General features: G+C 51.8%; 1 protein-coding gene across 5 annotated transcripts in view; it reads left to right on the top strand.

The window, feature by feature from the left end:
• Positions 1–17,674, top strand: part of ZNF76 (zinc finger protein 76) — a 30,083-nt gene extending 12,409 nt beyond the window's left edge. For 2 of the 5 annotated variants that reach the window (XM_024983843.2, XM_024983844.2), the window contains exons 2-14: positions 2,776–2,943; positions 6,492–6,572; positions 6,689–6,766; positions 7,979–8,178; positions 10,136–10,252; positions 10,591–10,666; positions 11,209–11,334; positions 11,446–11,625; positions 12,417–12,650; positions 12,745–12,908; positions 13,610–13,774; positions 14,533–14,646; positions 16,811–17,674. In XM_024983843.2, coding sequence (XP_024839611.1) covers positions 2,871–2,943; positions 6,492–6,572; positions 6,689–6,766; positions 7,979–8,178; positions 10,136–10,252; positions 10,591–10,666; positions 11,209–11,334; positions 11,446–11,625; positions 12,417–12,650; positions 12,745–12,908; positions 13,610–13,774; positions 14,533–14,646; positions 16,811–16,915 — 1,713 coding nt within the window. In that variant the 5' untranslated portion in view covers positions 2,776–2,870 and the 3' untranslated portion in view covers positions 16,916–17,674. Of the gene's footprint in view, positions 1–2,775; positions 2,944–5,798; positions 6,020–6,491; positions 6,573–6,688; positions 6,767–7,949; positions 8,179–10,135; positions 10,253–10,590; positions 10,667–11,208; positions 11,335–11,445; positions 11,626–12,416; positions 12,651–12,744; positions 12,909–13,609; positions 13,775–14,532; positions 14,647–16,810 lie in introns of those variants that run through there. The other 3 variants (XM_024983846.2, XM_024983845.2, XM_059880712.1) reach the window with 3 other exon arrangements.
• Positions 17,675–18,747: the final 1,073 nt, after the last annotated feature.

Below are 18,747 nucleotides of genomic sequence, written 5' to 3' on the forward strand. Positions count from 1 at the left end.
CAGCCCTTGGAACTGCCAAAGCTCTAGCTGGTTGCTCATGACTTCAAGCACCAGCACCCAAAGTGTGACATACAAATATCCTCACTGGGTGCCCTGATGTGATAACAGGTTGGGCAGCACTGATTGAGAAGATGAGCTGGCAGCTAGTAAGAGTCCAGTAGGCCGTGCAGACTTCGAGCCCGGGAGAATCCTATGGATGGGTGGCAAAGAGAACCTTGCCCTGGAGCAGGGCTCCGGTACTCCGTCCCACAGCAGACGCACGTGTCAGTGCTTCCCTACTGGGACAAGGACTGGCACGTCACAGCTCGAGGATTTGTGGAGAGCCCGCAGTGAGCCAGGAACTGGGTTTGGAGCCCGAAGTCTTGTGTAGGCAACGTGTATTAAAGAAGAAGAGGTAGGCATGTGACCCTGGGACTGTGAGTGCCAGGAAAACGTGGTGGCCAGGGCTGCAGGGACTTCTGAGGGGACCAGCCTTGCCTGCAAGGTGAATGAATTCTTAGGGTGATAGGAAGCCACTGAAGAGTTTTAATCAAGGAAGTAGTAGGTTTAGATTTGTACTTTAAAAACAAGGCATTCTGACACAAAATTTGAGTGAGAAACAGGCAAGAATTTATTGACACATATTAGGAGGTTCTTATATTAGTCAACAGGTGAGGTGATACTCACCTGGAATTAGGTACCTTGACCTTCTTGTCTGTCTTTTAATTATTTAAATTGAGGTATAATTGACATGCAACATTATATTTGTTTCAGGTGTACAACATGCAGCAGTATCTGTATATTGTGAAAGGATCACCACAGTCAGTCAGTTAACATCCAGCACCATATGCAGTTACAGAATTTTTTTCTTGTGATAAAACTTTTAAATTTTATTCTCTTAGCAACTTTCAAGTATGCAATACAGTTTTATTAACTGTAGTCATCATGCTGTACCTTACATCCCCCGGGACTTATTTTGTAACTGGAAGTTTGTGCCTTTTCACTCCCTTTACTCATTTTACCTACCGCCAACCCCTGCCTTTGGCAGTCACCAATCGGCTCTCTGTATCTATGAATCTAATTTTTTTAAGGATTCCACATATAAATGAGATCATACGGTGCTTATTTTTTCTCCGCCTGACTTATTTCACTTAGCGTAATGTCCTCAAGGTGCATCCATGTTGTTGAAATGGCAAGATACTATTCTTTTTGTGGCTGAATAATATTCCAGTCTGTGTGTGTGTGTGTGTGTGTGTGTGTGTGTGTGTGTGGTGTAGCTCTTTCTTTATCCATTCCCCCATCAGTGGACACTTAGATTGTTTCCATGTCTTGGCCATTGTAGATAATGCTGTAATGAATATGGAAATGCATATATCTTTTCAAGTTAAGGTTTTTGTTTTCTTTGCATAAATGCACAGAAGTGGGATTGCTCGATCAAATGGTAATTCTACTTTAAATTTTTTGAGGAATCTCCATACTGTTTTCTATAGTAGCTACACCAATTTACATTCCCACCAATAGCACACAGCGTTCCCTTTTCTCCACATCCTTGCCAAAACTTATTTTTTCTTGTCTTTTTGGTAATAAAACATTCTGATAGATATGAGGTGATATCTCATTATGGTTTTGATTTGCATTCCACTGGTGATTAGGGATGTTGAGCATCTTTTCATATACCTACTGGGCATAGAAAGCTGTCTATTCATATCATCTGCCTGTTTTTTCAGTTGGAGTGTTTGGCTTTTTGCTACTGAGTCATTTGAGTTCTTTGTGTATTTTGCATATTAGCCCCTTATCAGATACAGGATTTGCAAATATTTTTACCATTTAATAGGTTGCTTTTTCATTTTATTGATGGTTTCCTTTGCTGTGCAGAAACTTTTTAGTTTTTTTAGTCCCAATTGTTTATTTTTGTTTCCTCTGCTTTTGGTGACAAATTCCAAAAAGAAATCATTGGCAACTTACCACCTATGTTTTCTTCTAGGAGCTTTATGGTTTCAGGTTTTAAATTCAAGTCTTTAATCCATTTGAATTAATTTTGTGTATGGTGTAAGATGGTGGTATTCCTAGACTTCTGAGGATAAAGGGGGAATCAAGAATGACCCCACTGGGAATCCCTTGGTGGTCCAGTGGTTAGGACTCTGTGCTTTTACTGCAAAGGGGCTAGGATCAATCCCTGGTCAGCAACTAAGATCCTGCAAGCTGCATGGCCCCCCAAAAAAGAATGACCTCACTGATTCTTGGTGAATGGATGGATCTGAGCACAGGAGAGATATCAGAATGGTCACAGAGAACCAGCAACCCCGGAGTTGGCCTCCTGCCTTCAGTGAGTCTCCCTTCTAGGGGAGTGAATTTAAAAGTGGGTTTTATAAACAATTGACTTGTTTATTTACTGATCTGTTTGGCTGCACTGGGTCTTGGTTGCGGTATGCAGGATCTTCAGTTGTGGCATGTGGTTTCTAGTTCCCTGACTAGGGTTCAAACCCCTGCCCTGTGCTTTGGGAGCACAGAGTCTTAGCCTCTGGCCTAGCAGGGAAGTCCCTAAAAGTGGGTTTTGATTAATGAAATCTTAATTTACAACCAGTTTGGCTGGCATGTTTCTCTTGAATGCTCAGTTTTTAGAATTCTTAAATGTGTATATTTCGAACTCTTAATAAAAGCCAACATAGTTCTCTACTTTGAAGAATTCATCTCTTTTTCTTCTTCTTCTTGGCTGGCCTCATTCACTGTCCCTGTGTGTCCTTGTGGCAGGAGGAAGCCATGCAGCTCATAATATGACACTGTCCATTTTCTCAGATCTGTGACGCAAAAGGAAATCTCTAACCTCAGCTGTGGCTCCGGTGCTGGAAAGAAGCCAACTTCATGTCTGACTGCACAGGCAGGAGTTTGCCATGGAGAGCTTGGGGCTGCAGACAGTGACCCTCAGTGATGGGACGACGGCCTATGTCCAGCAAGCTGTCAAAGGTATTTCTGCGGACTGCAGAATCCTGCCCTGTCCTGGTCCAAGAGTCTCATGACCACCCTGCCCTCTTGCCTACTTGCTACAACTTTCTCTGCATGAGAATATCTCAAGGTGATTGATGAAAAAGTAACTCTAAAATATAATGCCACCTAGGGAGGCTAGAAAATCAGATTAGCCTAGCTACAGGAGCCAAGATTCCCTTATGTGTGGTAAGAGGTTCATAAATATTTCTGGCATGGATGAACACAGTGCTGCTTGTGACTTCCTGCTTTTCAAATATTCCCTTTCCAGTTTTCTCAGTTCTTTCTAGAAGCAGTTCATTTTAATTTAAGCAAGTTTAAGCAATCAAACTATCTTCTGAGCATGTGCAACATACTCTTTAGGTTCAGGGTAGGGGGCCCCACTAGGGTGACCAGAAAAAGTCTACAGGGCACATAGTTAAATTTTAATTACAGATAAACAATGAATAATTTTGTAGTGTAAGTATGTTCCAAATACTGTATGAGAAAGCTATGTATAAACATAAGATTAAATACTAAAAGCAATAACATACTAATACCAAGTACTAAAAAAAAAAAAAAAAATCCTTCACTGTTTATCTGCAATTCAGATTTACCTGAAATTCAAATTCTCAAGGAACTTAAATTCAAGGGGGCATGGAGTCAGAACAGAGCATTATTGAAGAGCAGGGCCTTTTGGCCAGGACACTCAGTGTCCTGACAAGCTCCTTCTTTTCGCCAGCATTTACAGGCACGCCAGATGGCATGTGGGTCTTTCTTGGACAGCACTGGCCAAACACTGCCTCGTTCCTTCTCTTTATTTTGCCTTTTCTGCACTCTGTGAGCACCGCCATCCTCATTTCTCCACTGTCATTGCAACAGTGCCCTCCTTCATTTCAACACATTGTCAAAATGTATTTCAAGTCCCAAGCTTATAAATTGTTGATTTCATTTTAAATCGGCTGCTTCCTGATGACAACAAAGAGGCTCCTTAATAGCATCGATAGGCTTTTTCCATATGATGACGTGTGGAGCTGGCTGGCTTTATTTTCTTGAGAATGGACTTCTCTAGAATACTTGTGAAGCCTGCAGCCTTCCCATTGGAGGTCTTTGCCCTCTCACAGCAGTCTCAGCGGGATGGAAGAATTCAGGACCTGCATTTACTCTATGGACCCGGCTATTCCCCTTGCCTCAGTCTTCTGTTACGAATTAATGGTTGAATGAATGAAAAAACAAACAAGTGGCTGTGCTTGGCCTTGGAAAGCCACTCTCTTTTCTTATGTCTTTCCTTCTTATGTCTGGATGATCTCTTTACCTCCCCCACCTCCCCATTTATATCTTTCTCTTGTCACTCTTCCTGGCTCTGTTCTCTTCTTCCTCCATGGTGCTATAGTGTGTCCTTACATGCATGCACACACACACTCACACCCAACAGATTTCGTACTGCTTAGAGTAGAGCTGGCCTTGAGGAACCAGAACTTCACTGTCCTGAAAGGCAGCTCTCTTGCAGGTGAGCTCCTTTGATGCTCTCAACCAGTGCACTTTCATCTCTGTCAGCAGGCAGCTCTGTCTGGGCCCAGCTTAGCCAGCCGGAAGCCCTAAAATGTTATGAGACTTACCTATAAACAGGGTAAGCATGAAATGTGTTATTCAAAGCTGACACTTTGGAGAGTGGAAGAACATGCTCTGAATAAAGGCACCGGGACCACTCTGGGCAAAACGGAACCTACAGTCACCTCTGCAGTGGGGTGTAAGGGTCCTGACAGCTCTTCTCCCCACCACCAGCACCCCACTCCTCTCCGCATTGTCATCTCTGCTTGTTAGAAGTTCTAGGTTGAGAGTTTTCCCTTAATAACTCTTCTCGGCATCTTGTTTCCTGTCTTGCAACAGTACCCACTCTCCTAGCAGAAGCTCTGCTGATACTTTCAGATCCCCAAGTACTAGTGCCCTTGGCAGGGCAGCCTGCTGCTTGCTGGGCAGGAGGGAAGAGGGGGTTGCCCTCCCCTCGTCTCAGCTGTGTTTCTCTCCTACTTCCTACCTTTGTCACCGCCTTACCTACTCTGGCTGGGTTGTGGAACTATTAGTTACAGACCCAAGAAAACTCAGTTTGGGGACAAGTTTGAGAATTCTTCTGAGGGGTAGACATCAGCAGAGGTGAGCCAGAAGTAACTGTCTGGTCTTGAAACGTGTAAGTAAATGAACAAGGAAACCACTTGTCATTGAGTCTTCAGTCTCCCTTCTTTGCTTTCTCACTTCCTTTATCCCTTCTCCCTCTCAAACTCCCTGGACATAAGGAGAGGCCTATATAATTCTAATTCTAAATCTAAGAGCCTTTTGCTCTCAGGAGAGGAAATGGAGGCACTGCTGCTGCTACTGCTAAGTCGCTTCAGTCGTGTCCGACTCTGTGCGACCCTATAGACGGCAGCCCACCAGGCTCCCCCATCCCCAGGATTCTCCAGGCAAGAACACTGGAGTGGGTTGCCATTCCCTTCTCCAGTGCGTGAAAGTGAAAAGTTACAGTGAAATCGCTCAGTCGTGTCCGACTCTTAGTGACCCCATGGACTGCAGCCTACCAGGGTCCTCCATCAATGGGATTTTCCAGGCAAGAGTACTGAAGTGGGGTGCCATTGCCTTCTCTGAATGGAGGCACAGAGAAGTTAAATAAGTTGTCTAAGATCACACAGCTAGTAAGAGGTAGAGCTGAAATTCAAACCCAGGAGGTCTGGACTGGTTGTAGAGCCCTGTGCTTTTTTGTGTGGGCGGGGGTGCTGTGCTGGGCACTTGTTGCTGCACAGGCTTTTCTCTAGTTGCAGCGAGTGGGGACTACTCTCTAGTTGCAGTGGCTTCTCTTGTTGCAGGGCTCTACGGCACTCAGGCTTCAGTAGTTGCTGCATGTGGGCTCATTTGTGGCTCCTGGCTCTACACCACAGGCTCATTAGTTGTGACACATGAGCTCAGTTGCTCCATGGCATGTGGGATCTTCCTGGACCAGGGATCAAACCTGTTTCTCCTGCATTGGCAGAGGGATTCTTTCCCATTGAGCCACCAGGGAAGCCCCAGAGCCCATTGCTTTTAACCTGTAAGTTATACTGCCTTATCAGAGGGTCTTGGTCTTGGCATACTGCCGCAGTGGGAGACAAGGGAACATATTTTGATTTAGTTAATTTGAGTCAGATCTGAATTTGGATCCATTTGGGGCCTTTCCAGATTTCAGGGAATCCTTTGCTGTTTAGCTCAATCTCAGCAGCTTACTGCCAGGTTGGAAGTCCCTGCTTTGTGTGGCATGGGTAGAATAATAAATGAAGTTGCTCCTCCTGTGAGTGACTGAAGGGGAATCTTCTGGGAGCTTAGGATTCTTCATGGCAGGATGTCTCTGCCTTGGTACCTCTGAGGCCCAGACCTGGGAGGCAGGGAGTGAGGTAACATGGAGAATGTCTAAGCTGTGCTTAGACATGCAGACTGTGCCTCCAACAGGCCTGTACTAAAGCAGGCAAGTGTTCCTCAGCCCTCTTCTGGGCCTGGCCCACTTCTCTCCATTTCTGCCCCCGCAGGAGACAAGCTTCTTGAAGGGCAAGTGATCCAGCTTGAGGATGGGACCACTGCATACATTCACCAAGTGACAGTGCAGAAAGGTGAGGGCATCCCAGGACGCCCCTGCCACATGAGCGAGGCCAGGCAGCCTCCACTGAAGGAGCCCTGCTCCCTGACCCCAAGCTCCAGAGAAAGGCAGGCATTGCTCTCATTACAGAGCCTCTTTCCTTTGAGGATGGACAACCCGTGCAGCTGGAAGATGGCAGCATGGCCTACATACACCGCACACCCAAAGGTGGGGTCACAGTCCTCATGACTGGTGAGAAGGAAGGGAGGCAGAACTGGCCGTGGTTGGGGGATAGCATTGTGCACCCTGGGAGCTGGGGCGGAGACATGGAGCCGTGGGCCCCACGCTCACCTGGATTAGCAGGCACCCCTGCCTTTCCTGGCGTGGACCGCAGGAGCAGCTGCTTCTGCCCCTAGGAGCCTGAGCATGGGAGTCCATGGCCTGGGCCTGGCGGCTCTAGCTACAGCACAGCCACAAAGTGTTAAGGCTTTAAATGGGATCCAATAATATCCAAAACCAGGACCACATACTTTTTTTACATTTTTTAAGAATGAAGCTTTTAAGGTACTGAAGAATAATGGTTTATTTCTTCCACAAGTAGTTTTTTGAGCAATTGCATGCCAGGCACTAGGTGTGGAGTATACAAAAGAGAACAGGGTCAGACATAGTCCCTGCTCTCCTAGAATCTAGTGGCGGAAAGGGCTTGAAATGAACCATCATGAACTGATCACTACAAATGGGGTTCAGACTCAGGGAGGGCTTTTCTGAGAAAGTGACGCTTGGGCTGGGAGCTGGAGGATGGAGTGGGCCTAGCTGGGAAAGAGCAATGGCAAGAAGGGTTCAGTACTCCAGACGGAAGGAACAGCATGTGTGACCCGGAAACGGGTGGAGGTGGGCAGGGAGAAAGAAGGGCACATTCATGGAACTGCCAGGAGCTTGAGTCTTGGAGGGGAGGGCAGAGTGGGTGAGGTGAAGCCAAACAGAGAGGATGGGCCAGAGCACTGGGGCTGCAGAATAAGGGTTTGGGTTTTTATCCTGAGGCCAATGGACATGGTTGAACTGTTTAGGCTGTTGGGTAACAAGACCACACGTGTGTCCTGCAAAGCTCCTTCTGGATGCTGTGCTGCCTGGAGGGAACTAGATGGGGTGAGGGGCCACCAGTCAGGAGGTTCTCATGGTCATCTCAGCCAAGATGATGGTCCTTTCAGGTCCTCACCAAGCTTGTGTGTTCCCAGTGAGTACTCCATAGGAGACCTCATCCTTAGGAGAGGTGGCCCCAGAGGGAGGGCCAGCCAGAGTGGACCACCAAGGTGAGGGAGCAGGAGAAACCAGAGGCTAAACCCTCCTCGGTATATGTACCTCTCCTTACCTCAACGCCCAGGTCCCAGCCGCATCTCTTGCCCTTGTGCAGCTTCTGGGCTAACCGCATGTTCCCTGCAGAGGGCTATGACCCCAGTGCCCTGGAAGCCGTCCAGCTGGAAGATGGCTCCACCGCCTACATTCACCACCCCGTGGCTGTGCCGTCAGATGGCGCCATCCTGGCTGTGCAGACAGAGGTGGGCCTGGAGGGCCTGGCCGCAGAGGATGACGAGGGCTTCAGTGCGGACACAGTGGTGGCCCTGGAGCAGTATACCAGCAAGGTGAGCTCTCTAGATGACAGGGTTAGTCCTGTGCCTGCACATGGCCAGGGCTACTCCCTGTGACCCGCAGCCTGGCTCCCCCGACTCATCTCTCACGGGTCATCTTCTTGGGCAAGAGTCACAGCCCAGCTGGGGCCCGCCAACAGCTGTGTACACTCCCACTTGTTTATGCGTCTCTGCAGAGGGAAGGCAGCTGTAAGAAACAGTGATACCCATACGGTGGGAACTTAGGCCCAGCTTCACTTTGGCTGCACTGTCTGAGAAAACCTTTGCCAGCGACTTTTATTAGTTTTCCAGTTCTCTGAGGTCAGATGTTCTTGTGTTTATTTCTTTTCTGCGACTATTAAGTCATTTGGGAAAATAACCTCTGTAGGCAGTGACGAGAGCAGATGTAGCGGAGCAGCTGGGATTCTTGGAACCCAGGGCTTGCACAGTAGCTCAGCTGCAAAGGAAAAGGATCTTGGCTTTCCAAACATTAGTCAGTCTAGGCTCTCTTTGCCTGGGCCGTGGTCCTGCCTGTAGGGGAAGCCAGTTCAGAGATCTGAGAGCCTTCCAGACCAGGGTCCTCCCTGCCCGGCCGAACTCCAGCGCCTCAAGGTGGATGTAGCAGGGCTTCCTGGAGCGTGCATTTTACCCAGGGGACTGGGGGAGTTGTTTTTATAATTAAACTAGAATGGCTATATCATAGAGGAGAAGAGGAAGTTGAAAAGACACTACAAAACTTCGCAGTAGGCCCCTCTGGGCTATGCCCACTCCCACCCCCATTCTGTAAGGTGTATTTTAGAAGCTTACTGCTGTTGGGAAGACAACCAAGCTTTAACTGTAAGCCCTGAAATCTGTGTGGGCTCTGCCTCTGCCATGTGCTGCCTCAGTCACTCCCCTCCGAGGCCTCAACTTGTTCCCATCTCATATGATGAGTTGGGGCCAGATGATCTCAGAGGGTCACTTCTAGCCCTGAAGTTTTTTGATTCCCTCAAGAACCAGTGGGACATGGGAGTGAAATCTGAACGCTTGACTGGGTTCGCCTGGCGAGCAGGCCCAGCCACCTGTGGCCCTCTCCTGCCACCCACCAGCTACTCGAGTGTCCAGGAAACTTTGTCAGCTGCCTGACCCCTTGACCTGGAGCTGACTATACAGACCCGCTGTGGATTTGGCCTCCCTCCTTTGACTCCTGCTCACCATGCCTTCCAGAGTTCAGTTTCAAGAGCTCCTGGGAAGGCCACAGTGTCCCAAAAACAAAGGCTAAGGGACAGTTCCAGCAGGACTCTGCCCAAGAAAGCACAACATTAAGGCTCCCTGAAGCCAGAGGCTGGTGTGGAATGGTTTTTGGCAGGAGAGAGGGAAAGGAAGGGCTTGTCAGTAGCCAGGTGCTACAGGTAGAACGGGGCTTCTGGGAGGACTTGCAGGTCCCTGCCCTGGGCACCTGTGCACTTTGTTGGTTGTGGCCACCTCGCTTCTGGTGAGCCGAGGTGAGCTTGTCCCCATAGCCAGCCCCTTGGCAGTGCCCCTTCCAAACATGGGTTTCCCCAGGGAGGAAGGAATCTCTTCCTATCAGAGGATAAACGTGTCCAGAGCAGCAGCCTCCACGGTCAGAAGGGGGGCAGCTGGCCCTCAGCCCAGCTCGAGTGTGGCCATTGCGGCCACTCCTCCCCCCGCCCTACCTGCCCATCTAAGAGACGCCCTTTCTCCCCAAGATGTCAGAGCCCCAGTGACATTTAATCGTCTCTCTGTCCATCAGAGCTGGTGGTGACTCCACTGGCCAGCCCTGTTCCTTCTGCAGCAGGCTCAGCGTCTGTTCCATCTGTCTAGATCGATCACCCAGGTTGCGCATCTCCCCCTTGGTAGGTTTAACCCTGTTTATTGGGTCTTAAGCTGCCAGCTGGGCCCTGTGTCCCACCTCGTCCCTTCCTTCTTTGAGGAGAATACATATAGGGACCCCAAGATTTTTTCCCCTCAGGTTCTGCATGAGAGCCAGGCTCCTCATAATGGCAAAGGACAACAGGTTGGGGACAGAGCATTCCGCTGCGGCTACAAGGGCTGTGGGCGTCTCTATACCACCGCGCATCACTTAAAGGTAAGGTGGCTGCAAAGAGCTCTCAGCCTTGCTGTCTTCCCAGCAGGCTGCAATCCTGCCTTCCTGCTTTGACTGGAACTGGTCCCTGACCTCAGGTTGCTCATTGCCTCCTGGAAGGAAGAGATGAGCGTACAGGAATGTCAGCACGGGGGGCTGTGACACGCGTGAAGAGTGCATGAGGGAAGAGAATCAGGGAAGGCTCCCTGGAGGGGGCATCTCCACTGAAGAGGAAGCAAAATAAAGGAGGTGGCCAATGCTAATATTCTGGGCCCTAAAGAAACCGAAGAGCCCATTCATACCCTCTCGCCTCTGAATGACATGGTTGCTTGTCCTCACAGGTGCACGAGAGAGCTCATACCGGTGACCGTCCATACAGGTGTGATTTCCCCAGCTGCGGAAAGGCCTTTGCCACAGGTAACCTACCTGGATGGAGACCAAGGTGGACTGCTTCCAGTTGAGGGTAAAGGGCCCTAGATTAGCTCTGAATGTTCCCTCAAGGGAGCCAAGCACCAGGCTGCCTTCCGGAAGAAACTGCTGTCTCAGTGCTCCAGCTGCAGGGCACTATCACTGCAGGAAACCTGTCATGGAGGCAAGAAGCAACCCTGACACAGACCAGTGGGGGGTGCCAGTGGTTGGAGGGCTTGCCTCCCTCTGGACTTCATTTTCCCTCAGTTGAGGCCCTGAGGTCATAGGTTCTCTGGGTCTCCTCTTCCACGGGTTCTGGAATGGCGCCAGCTGGCCCTGGACAGGGCAGGGAGCAGGAACCGCTGCCGCAGCCCCACTTCTGTACCCAGACAGTGGCAGGACGGAGGCAGACACGGGCGCTTTGTGCCAAAGGAGGCCCAGAGCCTCACGGGGCACACCTTAAGGGAGAGCGCCCCTGCCTTAGGAAGGCAGATGCTAAAGATGAGGCCCCACCCAGTGCTTTTCTCACCCCTCCCCTTCCCCCGGGACAGGATATGGGCTGAAGAGCCACATGCGCACCCACACTGGTGAGAAGCCATACAAGTGCCCAGAGGAGCTGTGCAGCAAGGCCTTCAAGACCTCAGGAGACTTGCAGAAGCACGTCCGGACCCACACTGGTAGGCCGGGCCCTGCCCGCCCAGCCCAGTTAGGGCCTGGCCCCAAGCCCGGGGCTCACCCCGCTCTGCGGGACCCCTTGCTGAGCCGCCCTCACACGTGGGTCTCCACAGGTGAACGCCCCTTCCGGTGCCCCTTCGAGGGCTGTGGCCGCTCCTTCACTACATCTAACATCCGCAAGGTACATGTGCGCACCCACACAGGCGAGCGGCCCTACACCTGCCCCGAGCCCCACTGTGGCCGTGGCTTCACCAGCGCCACCAACTACAAGAATCACGTGCGCATCCACACAGGTGGGCCAGCTGGCATGCGCGGGCCTCCCCCTCTGAGGCCCCAGCCCCTCTACCAAAGGCTTCTGACCTGAGACACCTTCTCAACAGAGGGTTGTTGCAGGCTGGTCCGCGGGCGGGGCACAGGGTCCCGAGGTTCCAGCTGTGCCCCCAGAACCGCTCTTTCACTTGCAGTGAGCGAGCAGTTCCTCCATTACCAGTTGGGGCTGATCTGATGGGCACTGCTGGCCTTGTCAGCCCCCTGCCCCCATCTGCACCCACCTGAAATCCGCCCCCTCCAGCGGAGCTCCCAGATAAAGGCCAGGGTCAGGCACAATGGGGAGAGAGCAGAGTGGAATGTCTTCAGCTCCTCACGTCGTCCACTGTCCATGTGACTCCCGTGTATCCTCACCCACCCCAGTGTTACGTCCCTGTCTAGCTTCTGTCATCTCTCGGACGCACGCGTCCCCTCCCTCTGCCGTCATACCTGGCACGTCCCCGTCAGTCATCCCTCTCTGTCTCCTGCTTCTGTTCACAAGGCCCTGGTGCCCCTCACCAGCCCCTTCACTAGCCTCAGCCTTGCCCACCCCCCTGTCTTCTCTCCCCCTTGTCTGCAGGCCCCGTGGTCCCACACTCACTTCCTCTGTCTCTGCCGCTGGCCATCTTCCCCAGCTCTGTCCCTTCAGAGTCCCAGATCCCAGTCCCTCTTCCTCCCTCTGGCTCTCTCTTCACCAACCCTGTCCCTCACTCCTGCTCCCTTAGTTTCCCCCTTGCCAGCCCCAGGTCCCACCCCCCTCACAGCCCAGTGTCCCCAGGGGAGAAGCCATACGTTTGCACGGTGCCAGGCTGCGGGAAGCGCTTCACCGAGTACTCAAGCCTGTATAAGCACCACGTGGTGCACACACACTGCAAGCCCTACACCTGCAGCACCTGCGGCAAGACCTACCGGCAGACCTCCACCCTGGCCATGCACAAGCGCAGCGCCCACGGCGAGCTGGAGGCCACAGAGGAGAGCGAGCAGGCCCTTTACGAGCAGCAGCAGCTCGAGGGTGAGGGGCGTGGGCAGGAGGTGAGAGTGGGGACAAGCCAGGTCTCCCCATGACCACCTGGGGGCAGGTGTCAGCCTTGGCTCTCCTTTCCCAGCTGCATCTGCAGCCGAGGAGAGCCCGCCACCCAAGCGTCCCCACATTGCTTACGTGTCAGAGGTGAAGGAAGAGGGCGATGACCTCCCTACCCAAGTGGCTATGGTGACCGAGGAGGACGGGGCCCCCCAGGTGGCTCTGATCACTCAGGATGGTGCCCAGCAGGTACAGGCCGGGGGCGAGGGGTGGGGTGGGCCCCTCTGGCTGGTAGCCCCTCCCTCTCTCTCTGGGGAGCACCAGGTTCTAACAGCCCCATCTTCACCCAGGTTCTCTTTTTCACCCTTCTGGATCTCAAGAGCTGAGGCCAAGGCTCCCAACTCCCTGTAACACAGGCCGCCTGCTCATGCGTCCAACTCAGTCTCTGGGGCTTCTGGAGCATAGCTAGTAGTTTCCCTTTTTACTTGAAGGCTGACAGGTCCTGTTTGCCTGAGTGAAACACTTGGATGTCCTCCTCCAGAGAGGCATGTTGGTGTACGGGCCAGAGCACGGTGTGGCCTCTGCAAGCCTGGGCTTTCGCGCCAGCAGCATAACCCGGCCTCTGTCTGCACGCTCAGTGTCAAGCGCACCTGTAACTTTCAGAGTTGATGACGAGGGTGAAATTGGGTAGAAACCCTGAATTGCATGGAACAGAGCCCTGAGGCAAAGTGGTGGTGAATAGACGTGGTCAGCAGATTTCTTCCAGTGTAGCCTCTCTTTGCAGCCAGGGCCTGTTTCACTTGCTTGTCCTGATCCCTCCACCCTGTGACAAGAAGCTGATCCTCTAGTCTACCGATAAGCAAACCTGAGAGAGCAGGCTCATCTGCCTGGGGGCTTTCAGACAACCCTCCCCTCCACTCCTGGCTCATCTTCCTCCTTCCCATTGGCAGGTCAGCCTGTCCCCAGAAGACCTGCAGGCCCTGGGGAGCGCCATCAGTATGGTGACCCAGCATGGCAGCACCACCCTCGCCATCCCCAGTCACGACGACACCCTCGCCACCTCTGGCGCCCACACAGTCGCCATGGTCAGCGCCGACGGCACCCAGACGCAGCCCGTACGACCAGGCCGCTTGCTTGGGGTTCTTCCTCTCTTGTCCTTCCTTTCTGTGCGACAGGCCTTAAAAAGTGCGGGCTAAATTAGTCCAGCCTTCTTAGGAGGACCAAGATTCCCACAGATAAAGCGTCTTCCCTACAACTCTGGGTCATCAGCAACTCTCCTTTGTTGACAAGCATTGATCTGAGAGTCAAGAGACAGTTTGCTTGCTGCCGTAGGCATGTTGCATGTTACTTTTCCATGAGCTTTAGTCCATTTTCAAATGAGGGTATTAAATTACCTGTGGGGCGTTTTACATCTCTGTCCTTCTGTGGCTCAAAATTCATCAATTAAGTTGGCTGTAAGTTAAAGAAACATACAGCCCCCACTTAGAGCTTCCCTGGTAGCTCAGTCAGTAGAAGAATCCGCCTGCAATGCAGGAGACCCAGGTTCAATTCCTGGGTTGGAAAGATCCCCTGGAGAAGGAAATAGCAACCCACTCCAGTGTTCTTGCCTGGAAAATTCCATGGAAGGAGAAGCCTGGTGGGTTATAGCGCATGGGGTCTCAAGTTGGACACAACTTAGCGACTAAACCACCACCGCCACAATCCCCACTTAGCTCTGAGCCCCAAGCTAGCTCATTAATCTGACTCATAATGATTTTATTCATTTCCTTCTGAGTTGTTCCCAGCCACCTTGCTTGAAGGGATTTTTTTGGATTGGGGGTTGAGAGAATAATGTAAGTAGGTTGGAAAACCTCGTTCTTAATATATGTTTCAGGTCACGATCATCACCTCTGGGACTGTGGTGGCTGAGGACTCAAGTGTAGCATCCCTTCATCATCAACAGGTGGCACTGCTGGCCACAGCCAACGGAACCCACATTGCGGTGCAGGTGAGGAGACTGGTGGCTGCAGAAAGAAGCACGAAGGGCAGGGGAACTCGGTGGAGGGAAGAGGACAGCATTCGGGTCTGAAGGTGCCCATTTCAGAGGACAAATCCCTTTCTGCCTGCAGCCACACACCTGTCTCAGGCCCAGGCTCTTCCTTCACTGAGGCAGGGTGGGGAGCCCCTTCTGACCTTCACGGTAACTTTCATGGCATTCTGCCTTGCAGTCTCAACTCTTCATTTCTTCGTGTCCCTGTTCCTTCATCTGGAAAATAAGGGGGCTGAGTCAGTTCAGTTCAGTCGCTCAGTCGTGTCCGACTCTTTGTGACCCCGTGAATCGCAGCACGCCAGGCCTCCCTGTCCATCACCAACTCCCGGAGTTCACTCAGACTCACATCCATCGAGTCAGTGATGCCATCCAGCCATCTCATCCTCTGTCGTCCCCTTCTCCTCCTGCCCCCAGTCCCTCCCAGCATCAGAGTCTTTTCCAATGAGTCAACTCTTCACATGAGGTGGCCAAAGTACTGGAGTTTCAGCCTTAGCATCATTCCTTCCAAAGAAATCCCAGGGCTGATCTCCTTCAGAATGGACTGGTTGGATCTCCTTGCAGTCCAAGGGACTCTCAAGAGTCTTCTCCAGCACCACAGTTCAAAAGCATCAATTCTTCGGCACTCAGCCTTCTTCACAGCCCAACTCTCACATCCATACATGACCACAGGAAAAATCATAGCCTTGACTAGACGGACCTTTGTTGGCAAAGTAATGTCTCTGCTTTTGAATATGCTCTCTAGGTTGGTCATAACTTTCCTTCCAAGGAGTAAGCGTCTTTTAATTTCATGGCTGCAGTCACCATCTGCAGTGATTTTGGAGCCCAAAAAAATAAAGTCTGACACTTTCCACTGTTTCCCCATCTGTTTCCCATGAAGTGATGGGACTGGATGCCATGATCTTAGTTTTCTGAATGTTGAGCTTTAAGCCAGCTTTTTCACTCTCCTCTTTCACTTTCATCAAGAGGCTTTTTTAGTTCCTCTTCACTTTCTGCCATAAAGGTGGTGTCATCTGCATATCTGAGGTTGATATTTCTCCCAGCAGTCTTGATTCCAGCTTGTGCTTCTTCCAGCCCAGCATTTCTCATGACGTACTCTGCATATAAGTTAAATAAGCAGAGTGACAATATACAGACTTGATGTACTCCTTTTCCTATTTGGAACCAGTCTGTTGTTCCATGTCCAGTTCTAACTGTTGCTTCCTGACCTGCATACAGATTTCTCAAGAGGCAGATCAGGTGGTCTGGTATTCCCATCTCTTGAAGAATTTTCCACTGTTCATTGTGATCCACACAGTCAAAGGCTTTGGCATAGTCAATAAAGCAGAAGTAGATGTTTTTTCTGGAATTCTCTTGCTTTTTCGATGATCCAGCGCATGTTGGCAATTTGGTCTCTGGTTGCTCTGCCTTTTCTAAAACCAGCTTGAACATCTGGAAGTTCACGGTTCACGTATTGCTGGAGCCTGCTTGGAGAATTTTGAGCATTACTTTACTAGCATGTGAGATGAGTGCAATTGTGCGGTAGTTTGAGCATTCTTTGGCATTGCCTTTCTTTGGAATTGGAATGAAAACTGACCTTTTCCAGTCCTGTGGCCACTGCTGAGTGTTCCAGATTTGCTGGCATATTGAGTGTGGCACTTTCCGAGCATCATCTTTCAGGATTTGGAAGAGCTCAACTGGAATTCCATCACCTCCACTAGCTTTGTTCGTAGTGATGCTTTCTAAGGCCCACTTGACTTCGCATTCCAGGATGTCTGGCTGGCGCTAGGTGAGTGATCACACCATCGTGATTATCTGGGTCGTGAAGGTCTTTTTCGTACAGTTCTTCTGTGTATTCTTGCCACTTCTTAATATATTCTGCTTCTGTTAGGTCCGATGATTATTCCAGCCCGCCATTCCCCTTCTATGAGCAAGCTGCTCTGTCTGACCCTGAACCGTTCCATGGCTCCTCACCATACCTAGCCTAATAGGGTTCTATCAGTGAACTTGCTGTTTCCTGGGGCCCTACTGAGTGCTCAGGTGTGTGTGACACTGGGTGGGCGGAGGACATTCAAAATAGTAGACCACATACCCTACCACTGGGACCTGGGAGGGAGGGTCTCACTCTCTCCTTCCTTCTCCACAGCTGGAGGCGCAACAGACCTTGGAGGAGGCCATCAGCGTGGCCACTGCTGCCATGCAGCGGGGGGCAGCGACCCTGGAGACTGCAGAGTCGGAGAGCAGCTGCTGAGCCCGAGGGCTGCGTCCCACACCATGTTGGAGGATGTGCCAGGCTGCACAGGCATCCTTGCCTCCAAGGGCCCAGGCTGTGGCTGACGTGCAGGTGGCCACAAAAGTCTCTGGGGCAAGAAGGCAGCAGGAAAATGGCCTGAAGGGCACAGGAGCCCTGCCCCCAAGGAGGGCCAGGCAGCTGGAGTCGGGGGAGTGCGTCATCCTCAGGAGCTAAGGAGGACAAGTTTGATCAGCAGGCTGCACTGGGGTGTCCTCCCCCCAGAATCAGCTCAGCACCCTCTCTCTCTGGAAAACACCTGTCCTGGCCTCGGTCCATCCCCTTTCTCAGGTGGCGATTGGGGCTGCTCTGGGACTGGTCCTCTACTCCCAACTGGTCATTGCCCACTCTGGGAGCAGTCAGACAGCTCTTCCGCCCAGTAGGGGCAGAGTGGGCCCAGCCCTGCCCCTCCCAGCAATAAACACCTCCCCAGAGGCCAGTCGAGGTGTCTGGCCCCTTGGCAGTAGGGACTTTCTGCCACCACAGTCAGAGTTGCTCAGGGGCCCGTGGCTGGAGAAAGGTGCCCAGCCCCATGCCCACCCCAGCTGCTCCCCAGCCTCTCCACAGCTGTGGCAGAGAGGCCAGGAACAACCTTGTACATACTGGGGATTGGGTGTAATTTGTTTTATTTTTTTTAATTCCATTTTGATAATTTTTTTTCCTGCTCTGGATGGTGGTGGCAAATGGGTGAATGAGTATTTAATAAAAGTTCCAAGTTTCCACCTGGGTCTTTCCTCCCTCCTTTCAGCTTTGGGCCCTGGTGCCAGGGCTGGTCAAATCAGGCTCTTGGTCCTGTATCCCAGGCACAGACCTCACTCAGCCTTACTGTCGGACTGGAGGGCCTGCCCTGCCAGGAGTCCTGGGGAAGGAAGCCGTAATGTGAGAAGCCCCGAGGAGTTGCCAGTGGCTTCCTGCCCACAGCTGAGCAGGTGGGCTCCGGGCAGCCAAACAAGGCCAGTGTGACCACTGCTTCCAGGCTCTGGTTGGATCTCAAGCCTCAAGATGACTAGACTGGAGGAAGTCTGTTTTCTTCTACCTTGCCTTGTGATACATCATCACAGCCCCTCCAGACCCAACCGCTTCTCTACACATAGCACACAGTCCACTGCTCCAAGTGAGCAAAGCCCCAGGGACTGGGGGTACCCTTGCCAAGGCACCAAAATCTCTGATGGCTCTGCTGCCCTGGTGCTAAAGTGCCAGCTTCGATACCCAGCTCTGGGGGTACCCACCTAGGTGTCTGGGACTATGCTGTGGAAGTCTGAAGACACAGTTGGAGTCTTCTGAAAAGTATGTGGTAGGACCAAACCAGCCCTGGCGGGAAGGGCGGAATGCAGGAGAGGGAGGTGGTGGGGAGAACTCGTGGCTTTGACCCCTCCTGCTTGGGAGCATTGCAGACGTAGGTGGAGGTGTTTCTTTTCCTCTCTTGTCCACTGTCACAGATGTGCCCCCTCTCCCCCAACACAGGCATCCTCTCCTAGGATGCCTAGCAAACTCTCTTTTGCACCTGCTCCTTGGAAGGACAGGTGCTGGGGCATGCCCCCAAGTAGGGGTGCTTCAGTTACCTTCAACATCCAAGGCAACTGTTAGTGGCAGGAGTATGCGCCAGCCCTCACAGGTACTGAGTCTAAAGAAACAGAAGCACTGATGTGGAGGGCGCTGGGTCCCCACCCTCCTGCTCCCAGCGCCCTGGAAGCTGGGCCCCACCACGGGGCTCACCCTATGAGCCTCAGAGTCTCTGGGTCAGAGCGACTGGGCCCCAGAGGGGGCAGTCCTCTGGGTGCCTTGTTAGAGCC

Source organism: Bos taurus, chromosome 23 (genome assembly GCF_002263795.3).
Source record: "Bos taurus isolate L1 Dominette 01449 registration number 42190680 breed Hereford chromosome 23, ARS-UCD2.0, whole genome shotgun sequence".
NCBI classification, from domain to species: Eukaryota; Metazoa; Chordata; class Mammalia; order Artiodactyla; family Bovidae; genus Bos; species Bos taurus.